The sequence below is a fragment of the Phoca vitulina genome, unplaced genomic scaffold, assembly GCF_004348235.1.
Source record: "Phoca vitulina isolate PV1807 unplaced genomic scaffold, GSC_HSeal_1.0 scaffold4, whole genome shotgun sequence".
Lineage (NCBI taxonomy): Eukaryota > Metazoa > Chordata > Mammalia > Carnivora > Phocidae > Phoca > Phoca vitulina.
The window spans coordinates 36,855,750-36,868,125 of NW_022589707.1; the positions used below are offsets into that span (position 1 = coordinate 36,855,750).

At 37.1% G+C, this 12,376-nt stretch overlaps 1 protein-coding gene across 4 annotated transcripts in view; it reads left to right on the forward strand.

The window, feature by feature from the left end:
• KBTBD2 (kelch repeat and BTB domain containing 2) overlaps window positions 1–12,376 on the forward strand; it is a 54,875-nt gene that overhangs the window by 37,370 nt on the left and 5,129 nt on the right. For all 4 annotated transcript variants that reach the window (XM_032401805.1, XM_032401804.1, XM_032401807.1 and 1 more), the window contains 2 exons: window positions 6,274–6,786; window positions 10,173–10,338. In XM_032401805.1, the coding sequence (XP_032257696.1) occupies window positions 6,617–6,786; window positions 10,173–10,338 (336 nt within the window). In that variant the 5' untranslated portion in view covers window positions 6,274–6,616. The remainder of the gene's footprint in view (window positions 1–6,273; window positions 6,787–10,172; window positions 10,339–12,376) is intronic.

The following is a 12,376-nucleotide window of genomic DNA, read 5'->3' on the forward strand; positions in this document are numbered from 1 at the left end:
TTAAAATCAAAATTTTTGCTTTTTTTTTCTTTCAATCATAATTTATAAATTATGGGCCAAAGGCAGACGCTTAACGACTGAGCCCCCCAGGGTAGCCTTCTTTTACCATAAGTAGCCCTTAGATTTAAAAATAAGTTGGACAGGGGCGCCTGGGTGGCTCAGTTGGTTAAGCGGCTGCCTTCGGCTCAGGTCATGATCCCAGGGTCCTGGGATAGAGCACCCGAGTCTGGCTCCCTGCTCAGCGGGGAGTCTGCTTCTCCCTCTCCCTCTGCCTGCCTCTCTGCCTACTTGTTCTCTCTCTCTCTCTCTCTGTCAAATAAATAAATAAAAATCTTTAAAAAAATAAAAATAAGTTGGACATTGTCCCCTAATATTTTACAGAAAGTCAGTGGGTATAGAAGAAAGGATCTCATCCTGTATATGGCATTCTAACCTTATCAATGCTGTTATTCTCTGCCATCAAGCAGATCAGTAGAAAACATTGACTTGAGCTCATAACTTAGAAGAAGTTAGAATATCCATAGTTTTTATATCAAAGTACATTGCACTTTATTAGATTCTGAATTTCATTATATCGTGTTTGTACAACTCCCATTTAATTATTACTCTAGTTGTCATTTTTCATTGTGGAATATGTTCTAATATTTTAATGACCAGCTTTAAAATACAGCATTTTTTTTTTTTTAAAGATTTTATTTATTTACTTGAGAGAGAGAGAATGAGAGAGAGCACATGAGAGGGGGGAGGGTCAGAGGGAGAAGCAGACTCCCTGCCGAGCAGGGAGCCCGATGCGAGACTCGATCCAGGGACTCCAGGATCATGACCTGAGCCGAAGGCAGTTGTTTAACCAACTGAGCCACCCAGACACCCTAAAATACAGCATTTTAAAGCCTATCTCTTTACACAAAAATTGTCTCTTATACATCTTGTGTTTTTCAGATGTATGTAGTTATTGTTGGAGTTGATAAAATGGAAAATAGGTTGTGTTTTGGTTTTAGTTTTTTTTTAAGATTTTTTATTTATTTGACAGAGCGAGAGAGAGAGCGCGCGCGCGCAGGCAGAGTGAGAGGGAGAAGCAGGCTCCCTGCTGAGCAGGGAGCCCAATGCGGGGCTCAATCCTGGGACCCTGAGATCATGACCTGAGCCGAAGGCAGCCGCTTAACCAACTGAGCCACCCAGGTGCCCCAATAGGTTGTGTTTTTGATTCTTTTTTTTTTTTTCCTTTAATTATTTTATTTATTTATTTGACAGGGAGAGAGAGAGAGAGCACAAGCAGGGGGAGCAGCAGGCAGAGGGAGAGGGAGAAGCAGGCTCCCTGCTGAGCAGAGAGCCTGACTTGGGACTCTATCCCAGGACCCTGGGATCATGACCTGAGCAGAAGGCAGACGCTTAATGACTGAGCCACCCAGGTGCCCCTGTGTTTTTGATTCTATAATAGTTTTTTCTCATTTTTTTTTCAACAGATTATCTTGTAGAGGAATGTCCTTTGTGTTTTTAACCTTAATAAAGGGTACTCACGCTACATAAAAGAGAAAGTGTTTCAGAAATCCACTGAACCTGCAGTCGGTGGGGAAAGCAGTTAGTTGTGTGATTAGTTAACAGTTGTTAAAATATTTTAGTTGAAAAGAAAAGTGGAATATATACAGGTTAGATTAAGATCAACTTTTAAGCATTTAAGGCTTATGCTTTTCCTCTGTTTTTGTGATCTAAAGGGAAAATATTCTTCTAGGAAAAACAACTTGAGTTATGCATTTTAATCACAGACTTAATATTTGATCAAGAAGCAGTCTGAAGCAGAGATTGGTGCATGTGGCCTGCAGCCTGTTTTTGGAAATAAGTTTTACTGAAACACAGTATGTCCATTTGTTTACATACTGTCTTGTTGCTCTGAGGCTACAACAGAGTTAAGCATTTGGGACAGAGACTTTATAGCTTGCAAAGCCTCTGGAATATATATATTTTTAAAAGATTTTATTTATTTGACAGAGACACAGCGAGAGAGGGAACACAAGCAGGGGGAGTGGGAGAGGGAGAAGCAGGCTTCCCGCTGAGCAGGGAGCCCGATGTGGGGCTCGATCCCAGGACGTGGGGCTCGATCCCAGGACCTGGGATCATGACCTGAGCAGAAGGCAGACGCTTAACTACTGAGCCTCCCAGGCGCCCCGCCTTTAGAATATTTTGTCTTTGTGATAAGAAAAGAAAGTAGTATACTCTTTAAAAGTTTATTTTTTTAAATTAGATAATCACTGCATATGTTAATAAAATTCAGAAGGCTTAAAAAGGTCTTCAGTAAGTTTTTCCTCTTTCTGCAGCGTGAACCGCTGTTTGGAGTGGAGCCAAGTGCCAGCTACGTCCTTTGCTCATTTTACTTGTATCACAGTTTTTCTTATGATAAGGAATAAAATTTCTTGTTGTTCTTGTGTTATCAGAGGCTTGGAAATGAAAGACCAAGACAGCTAGGTTTGTTTGGTTTTTCTTTTTTCAGATTTTATTTATTTGATAGCACACAAGCAGGGGGAGCGGCAGAGGCAGAGGGAGAAGCAGGCTTCCCGCCGAGCAAGAGGCCCGATGCGGGATTCGAGCCAGGACCCTGGGATCACGACCTGAGCCGAAGGCAGATGCTCAACCGACTGAGCCACCCAGGAGTCCCAAGACAGCTAGATTTTAAGAAAAACGTTTCTTATACCCAAATTATTTCACCTATTTGCTGCCGCCTTTTTAGCTTTTGTCTAGAATAACTGGTTTTTAAAACTTTTTAAATGATAATCATGGTTTGGGCTGTAGTCTATAGTAATAAATGCATATGGTGTTTTGGAGCTCTAGTGGTTGGCAACTCTCAGTCTGAGTACTTACAGTACAATGACCAGCATTTAATGAATACTCAGTAAACATTTGTTGAGTTAAATTTAAGTAGCCATTAATTTGTGATAGAAAATTAAATAATTTCTTGATACCTGGGAATTAGTCTGTAGGTGCTAACTTTTGCAGATAACAGGATGTGTGACTTATTTTGAAGCTAATTTTAGGTATGACATAGAATGGTATGTGATTAATGTGTTTATTAAAAAGAGAAAATTCATAAAGTATGTCAGATCACTGGTGATTAAGTAATACGGTACAGACTTTGAAATATTCTTAGGATATTTCAAGTTGTTTTTGGGAGAGAAGGAATCTTGTTACAGTAAATGTTCATGTTACGGGCATTTGAAGGTTGTTGATCATTTTAAACTTTGCACCTTTTCACGTTTTTAGTTAATATATTTTGAAGTCTATACTCTTAGAAGTGACAGCTTTATTTTGAATTGTACTAGATACAGATCTGTTTAAATTATTAAGCTGAGTTACTTGATATCTAAATGACTTACTTTTATGCCTATTTTAGTATTCAGATATCGTAAATAAAAATTACCTTATCAGGAAGAGGATGAACCCTAGATTACAAAGTAAGGAGTGGGAAATAGGGGTGCATAAAGCAATCATAATGAGTATTACATAAAGTTGGCTCACTGTGTAATTTTGTAAAAGCAGACTTCACTTGTTTTAGTATGGTTTCATGGGTATGATTAAAAAAAAAGTCTAGCAAAACCCCGACATAACAGATTAAATGGGGCCTTAAAAAGTCACAGCAAAAAGTCAAGTCACTACAGAAAAATCAAGTCATAGTATGAAGTTAAAGAAATGACCAGAGGGAGCCTGTACAGCTAGTCTGCAAGGAATTCTGGGGTCTAGCAGTGTGATCCAAATCAGTCCTGGCTCTAGCTGCCAGTTCCTGTCACCTGGTTTAAATATGGATGACAATTTGGGGTCTTACAGCTAGGGTTAGGACTTTCAGTTTATCAATGCATGCATTTCTGTAAGATAAATTTCTAGAGGTAGAATTGATAGATTGAGATATTCAATATTTACAATGCCAGATACTATGCTTTCTGTAGTAGTTCATTTGCAATTCTGAAATTCAGAAAGCTCTTAAAATCAAGTTTTAAGAAAAAACAACAAAACTCAACCTGAAGTAACATGAGGCTATTTCCAGTATTATTTTCACACTGTTCATATTTCCCACAGCAAAGATAGTAATATGTTCAATTATGGAGTGCTGCTCCTGACTTCTTGAGAGAGTCCTGTAATACCTGATATATATACCACATTACCTCTATAAAACCTGAAAATTTCTAAATTCCAGAACATATCTAGCTCTAAGGGTTTTGAGTAAGGGCTTGTAGGTATGAATTGGCTTACACTCCTGTGTAAGAATACTCATTTTCCCACACCCTTATTAACACTGGATCTTGCATCATTGATAAGTGAAAATAGCCAGTGATTTTAGGTATTACTAGCCTTAGAGGTCGTAGTAGTGGATTAGATTTATAGTGTAACTTTGAGATCTGGAAGAGCAAAGTCATTACCTTAAATGACCCAAAGTCTCACTCTGCCTTTGCACCTGTTTTAGTTACATTCAGAGTTAAGTTGGCTGGAAATTTGACAGTGTATATCAAGTTAGCAGTTTGTGTAATAGTATAGTTTGGCAGGAAGTACAATGTGATCTTCTCTTTGACATATGGGAGATACTTTGTGAGAAAAAGTGTTAATGGTTCCAATCATGGTATTATTTATAGGTTTCATGTGAGTAGTACTTGATTTTCTGATCATGGGAACTAAGAGTCATCTAATTAGAAAAGAAGTGATAGTTTTTAGCTGTTTAGTAATTCTGTATGGGTTTTACCTCTTTTCCTGATTTGTAACTCCTTTGCCTTATGTTGTAATTACTGATTTCCAAATAAAATTTAAATTTTAATTCAACTGGAATTTCTTTTAATGAATGGTATGCAATATAGCTAAAACCTAGGGGTTTTTTTTCCCTCTCAAGTGGTTAGCGAGTTGTTCCAACATTATTTGTTGAAATAAGCCAGTCTTCCATTTTAAAATGCCAGTGTTTATCATATCTAATTTCTTATATTTACTTGGGCTTATTGTAGATTTGTAATACATTTTAATATTTGATAAGAGTCATGAGGAAAAACTTGCCCTCCCTTCCCTTCAAATATCCTGGCAACTTCTGTGCATTCTTCTAGATGAATCTTCTGCAAATAGGGTTTAGGTTGGATTGGTATTAAATTTACACATTTTGGAGAGCATTCATATTTGTATAATATGGAGTCTTCCATATAGGAACACATGTCTCTATCATGTTTAGTTTAAAAAAGTTTTTCCTGGGGCGCCTGGGTGGCTCAGTTGGTTAAGCGACTGCCTTCAGCTCAGGTCATGATCCTGGAGTCCCGGGATCGAGTCCCGCATCAGGCTCCCTGCTCGGTGGGGAGTGTGCTTCTCCCTCTCCCACTACCCCCTGTTGTGCTCGCTCTCTCTCTCATTCTCTCTCTCAAATAAATCTTTAAAAAAAAAAAAAAAAGTTTTTCCTTTTTCCAGTAAAATTGTATACTCAAAACGATTTCTAGGAAGGAACCACTGTACAAAGATATATTGCATATACTTCCCTTACTGGACTGAACTACACATATAAAAAACATAGTGTATACTTTGGAAATAAACTAATGGAACCTATTTACCATATGGTTTAAGTAATTTAAATTAAATATAAAACCTTTGTAAGTACATTTAGAATATATCCCCAAAATGAGATTCTCTATGCAAGAGAAAGGGTTTTTTTGTTTTTTATCCCCCCCTCTTAAATTATGGTCCTGTATTGCCACTAAACAAAGAACTTGTTTGGCTTTGCTGGTAATTTAAATTCCTTATTTTTATTTTTATTTTTATTTTTTTTTAAATTTTTTTTTTAAAGATTTTATTTATTTATTTGAGAGAGAGAGAGAAACAGCATGAGAGGGGAGAGGGTCAGAGCGAGAAGCAGACTCCCCACTGAGCCGGGAGCCCGATGTGGGACTCGATCCCAGGACCCTGGGATCATGACCTGAGCTGAAGGCAGTCGCTTAACCAACTGAGCCACCCAGGCGCCCTAAATTCCTTATTTTTAAATAACTAAAAATATATGCTTATTGATGTGCTCCTTATTTTCTAGAATGTTTATATTTTGAAGAGAAGGCAAAAAGTTAATTTGTTAAATGTTAATTTTCTTCAATCTTTTTTGTTTTAAATGTAACAGACTTTAAAATGTCCCTTTTCTCATGTTTCATTTTTATGGTAATGTCTGTAGTTTAACTTCAAATAAATATAATTTATATTTAAATTTGCCATTTTAAGCACTGTATCCTAAAAATGTACTGGCTTAGATACTCTGACCTTTTTTTTTTTTTTTTTTAGTTACTCCAGAGGATTCACAGAACATAGGATGTCACCACAAAATCTACCTCGTGTGTTACTCTCTTTAACTCATGAGCTGCACAACAATTGCAAATTTGAGCAAGACGGCTGTAGACCGTGTTGAAGAACTGAAGAACCTAATTAACACAGGATGACCTAGGAGTGATTCTAAGCATATAACAAGATACTATTCATTAGCGAATGTGTCAGTCTTGCTTCTGAATGCTGCAGATAATAGCACGCAGAGTTTCTCCTTTTTTTATTTCTGAAGCATTCACTTGACCTTCCATCAGAAAGACTGACTTTTCCAATCTGTTCTGGGAGATATTAATGGAATACAGTCATGTCCACTCCAGACGAGAGGCAGATCAATACTGAATATGCTGTGTCCTTGTTGGAACAGTTAAAACTGTTTTATGAACAGCAGTTGTTTACTGACATAGTGTTAATTGTTGAGGGCACTGAATTCCCTTGTCATAAGATGGTTCTTGCAACATGTAGCTCTTATTTTAGGTAAGTACTTTGATCTTGCTTGATTTGTAATTTCAAATGCAGAATGTTAGCTTATTTTATTTTTTTTAAGATTTTATTTATTTGACAGAGAGATAGCAAGAGCAGGAACACAAGCAGGGGGAGTGGGAGAGGGAGAAGCAGGCTTCCCGCCGAGCAGGGAGCCCAATGTGGGGCTCAATCCCAGGACCCTGGGACCATGACCCGAGCCAAAGGCAGACGCCCAACGACTGAGCCACCGAGGTGCCCCTATTTTAATGTCTTAATAGGAATTCTTTTGAACATTTAAGTTAAAAAAAATAGATGTCTTAATGTTTTGCTTAACTTTTCTATTCCAGTGGCGTAGTGCTTGCCAAATCACTTCCTTGCATGTAAAGGACAGGTGAAAGACGTTTTTATAAAGGTTTAAATATAAGAAATTTGTTGAAATTAACTCAGGTAAAGTTTTAATTATGGGGAGGCAAAAAGATTAAAAGAGAAAATAATTTTTATTTACCGTTTATTTTAAAATACTACATTTAGAAAAGTAGTCATTGTTGACAGATGGAATTAGGCTCAATAATAACTTTCAGAGGATCATGATTGCTATTCAGACATGTTAAGGACTTTATTTCCTTTGCAAAAATGTTTTTCTCATTCTTGGTTATTGTTATCATTTATACCTTTTAGCCTTGCCAGATTTCATTATTTAGTAATTAATAACATTGTTCTCTGTGCCTTAGAATTCAGAAGCTGACTTATTTGTAATAACAAATAAATAAAGTGTAACTTTACATTTTTATGATCTGCAACTTTGAATCTTTTTAGGTAGGTTTCTCTTTATTCGTTTCATAAGAGGAATAGAAGCAAAGCATAGAAATTCTTTTATTTGTGGTCTGCCCTTAGGTTGAATTTTTACTTAATATCTGAAAGGGACGGGGTGAATAAAGATGAGTTAAATGTGGATCAGTATAATCCTACCACAAATATTAGTGGCCGTAAGTAGAGATCAGCAGTGAAAGTTAATTTCTGCTGTTCTTTAGTGACAACTGTAGACAGGACAGGTTTAATGTTGACTTTTTAAGGTTAACATACATGAAGGTTGTAGAAATGTTGCATTTCTTAATGTAACACATCTCGTGATGATTGTAGCAGCTGAGGCCCAAATGCTAATTATCTTTGCTCTGCCTGCAATTGTTTCAGGTTAAGCTGTGGATTTTTCATGCAATTTCAGACATTGATTTTCTTAGAAAGCTTAGCATATTTGCAAACAGTGGTTCTAAAACTTGGTTGATCATCAGACTCCTCAAGTGCTTCCACAGAGAGTCTTGGATTTCAAACCTAGAAATTCTGATTCAGTGGGTCTGGGTTAGAGTTGCAGAATTTTTATGTTTAAGAGCTTCCCAAATGATTGTGATGGTCAGTTTCTTTTTCAGATCTATTAGAAATTGGAGGTTATAGATTCAGTCAATACCTAGGCTTACTAGCTCTTCCCTTTTAAAGATTTTTATTTATTAGAGCACGCGCGTGCGCGAGCATGAAGGGGGGAGGGGCAGAGAGAATCTCCAGCAGACTCCCTGCTGAGCGCGGAGCCCAGTGTGGGGGCTCAATCCCAGGATCATGATCTGAGCAAAAATCAAGAAAGATTCATCAGAGAAGTAAGAAGCAACAGTCCAGTACCATGCTACTTAGGACAAGAGAGGTGGGGTGTCAAAAACTGTGGAATCAAGGATAACAAACACCACAAAAGCAATTAGGTAGCAGTTAGGTAGTCACTGGTGTAGCTCAGAATGAGGAATAAGGACAACCTTCTCTTTTCTTTTTTTATCCTAATTGAACTTTGCCTCAGGTTGGTCATTGGGATTCTGGGTGCATTTGAGTTTTTTAGTCCCCCTCAGATAACTTACTCACCTTTAACACGTCACTTTGTAAATAATTCATAGCCTACTGTATTAACGCTTGACCTTCTCTCGAGTTTCAGTAATATTAAATACTTAATTGATTATTGTATTATTTTTTTGTCTTAAATATATCCAAAATTTAACTCCCCCTTTTTCCAGGATTAACTTGACCTTGCAGTTCCTTGACCTTACTTTCTCTCAATGACTAGCAGTATTTTTTCAGGCACTTAACTTGAAAATAAACAATGTGGCTTTATTTTCCTATCTACTTTCTTCCATTTCCTATGTTCAGAAAATCACCAGATCTTGATTCATTGTGATAGCTTTTGTATCCATTTCTGCCGCCCTGGGGCAGGTTGTTGTTATTCCTGCTGTAGATGATTGCAGTAGACTCATAGTCTGTTTCCCCATCTCCAGCCTTTGGCCCTTGAAGTCTGTCAGTAGAGTAGTCATCCTAGAATACATGTTATCATGCTGATAAATCCATACACAAACCCTTCAGTGTTCTGCACCATAAGAAAAAGCTCAGACTCCTAGGTCTCTTTCAAAGCCTCTGTGATCTGACTGCCACTCACCTTTCCAGTCTCCTGTATGAGCCCTTATGCCCTGGAAAAAATGGTCATGTTCTGCCCTGATTCCTTAGTTGATCCCTGTTGATGGCTTTCCTCGTCTTGTCCCAGAGGGGCCTAAGCTAGTGTTGTTGTGATACCCACTTTTGATCCCATACAGATCTTTCTCTTGTATGCATGCAGTCATATTCTTTGCATTGTTTTTTTTGTCTCTCACCTGTACATGGGTGTTCTACTTTGTATTCTGTACACCACCAATTGCCGCCTTTGGCATGTAATAGACTTTTAGGAAACTACCCTGTATAGTTTTAGGAAATCATTTGAGCAAATGACATTTTTAATACCTTTATTGAGTTACAATTTACATATCACAAAGTCTACCCATCTTAAATGTATAATTAAGTGAATTTTAGTATATTTACAGAGATGCATAACCATTTCTACCATCTAATTTGAAACATTTCACTCACCTTTGTGCCCTTTTACAGACACTCACCATTCTTACCCACAGTCCTGGGTAGCTTCTAATCTCTCTTCTGTCTCTATATTTGTTTTTTGGGGGGGGACATTTCATACAGATGGAATCCTACAATAGGTGGTCTTTGTTTCTGGCTTCTTTCACAGAGCGTGTTTTGGAGGTTCATCTGTGTTGTAGTACGCATCAATACTTAGTTCCTTTTTATTGCTGAATAGTATTCTATTGTATGAATATAAAGAGTAATGAATTTTGATGTTTTCACTCAGAATGGCATAATGGAATAGTTTGGTATATCTTTGGCACTGAATTATGCTTTTTTGTGTCTCCCTCAAAAGCTTTCCCTATAACATGTTCTTCAGCAAATCCTCTAAATAAACATCCATGTTGTCTAGTTTTCTTTCTTACATCTACGTTGGTTTTACACTAAACCCATAAGCTTTGTTTTTTCTCTCTCTCCGGTAGGGCCATGTTCATGAGTGGACTCAGTGAAAGCAAACAGACACACGTACACCTGAGGAATGTGGATGCAGCCACCTTACAGATAATAATAGCTTACGCATACACGGGTAACTTGGCAATAAATGACAGCACTGTAGAACAGCTTTATGAAACCGCTTGCTTCCTGCAGGTAAGCAGCTTTTCTTGTTATATACATAAACTGTGGTTTATTGTTTCAAGAGACATGGTTTATGAAACCATGTTGTCTTACATCTATATAATTTTCTTACTGCAAAATTTAGAAGGTAAGTTTTCTTAAAATGTACAGGGGAGGGCGCCTGGCTGGCTCAGTTGGAAGCACGGGCAGCTCTTGATGTTGGGGTCCTGGGTTCAGGCCCCATGTTGGTGTAAAGATTCCTTAAATAAATAAATTTTAAAATAATGTATAAGGGAAAAACAGTAGGATTTGATCAGTCAGTAAACTACTTTAGTTTTACGATGGGAACTTAATTAAAAGATGGGTGAAAATTTCATACTGGTTTCATATTCTAATAAACCTGAGAATTTGGATTTCAAGTAAAAGTAATTTTTAAGTGTTTATTAAATTTAAGTGCTTCAGTTTTTTTTTTTTTTGCTAGAGCCTGAGATACATTAATATTTGATGGTATTACTTTTCACAAAAAATTTGAAGATTCTTATGGAAATTATCAAACTTTAACTATTTATAATAGCCATGTGACCATATTGAGCTACTAATATTAAGGAGAACTATTTAAACTAAAAAAGTGATCATTGATCCATTTACAGATAAACTATTTTACTCTATTTTCCCCTCACCATTTAAAAAAAATTTTAAGAGGAATATAAAAAATATTTTCCTCATTCCTTTCTCTTGTTTTGAAATAACAATGTGTATTTCAGAAACAAAATTTCTCTGAGGGGAGAACCTTGAGACTAAAGGTTATATTTGGGGAGAATAGGTCATGATACCTAGTTAGGTGCTTCATAAATGTGTGCTGCATTGAGTATGAATGACACTGAATGCCAACACCTGGGTGAAATTCTGGGAATCAGAACTCAGTCCATGCTTTATATAGCTTTCTTCCTTTTATTCTGTACCCTCTTTTTCCCTATAAAATTATACAGTGTCCTACTGTACCTACAACTATGGGGAAATTGAGGGTCATAGTAGCTTCCTGGTGCTTTAGAATTAAAGGCATTCATAACTTAAATCCAAACGTGAAAGGAGGAAATGCCTACAGTATGCACTGTCTTTCCGTAGTTTAAGTTTTCAGTATGTTTTTTAGAGCCAGAAACTCAAAGCAGGTATTTTTTAGAATTCCTTAAAAAATTGAGGAATTTTAAGAAATTTGGATTCCAGAGTACTTTATTACTGTAAATAGTGATACTGTTCCTTAGAACTCTTTTCCTACCATGTTAATGAACTCTGTATGCATATACTTACCAAATGCAAAACAGGACTCTCTTGGACTGGGCTGTCCTGACAAGCCTGGGATGACAAGCCAGGTTTTTTGTGACTACCAACATAATTTTCCTTATTAACCACTGAAAATGATAAATGTTTTTATATGCCCGATACTATTCTCATATATTATTTAGGTTAGGTGTAATACTTTATATCTACAGATATATAGATATCATCTAATTCTTATTATAATCCTTGGTAAGGATCTCCCCATTGTATACAAGAGAAAGCTGAGGCTTAGAGAAGTGAAGCTGCCTAAGGCTGTCTACTTACTGACCATCCAGTCTAAGCACCCTGACTTCTCACTGTAAACTGCTTCTAGTTAGCTTGCTGTGGTGTTGAATAAGTAGAGTAGGGAGCACTTCTGATTTCAGCCGAGATCTACTTTTCCTTCGTAAGAAAAAAATCTAGGAAACAGAATGGCTAAGGTGGGTCATTTAAATGTAGGTAATTTATAACTGCATTATAAATGTATTTATTCCTTTGGTGACATTATTTCTCTAGATAAGAAAGGCACGTAAGTAGTCATTGTACCTGGTTTTCTTGTTTTATAGTACTATCTTGTCGATGTTGAGAAAACCAGATTCCAGCTACTCAACAGTAATCATTTATGATAAAAAATTTATAATGATAATGACTGAGCCACCCAGGTGCCCCCTAAGCATCTGCCATCGGGCTCCCTGCTCGGCGGGAAGCCTGCTTCTCCCACTCCCCCTGCTTGTATTCCCTCTCTCGCTGTGTC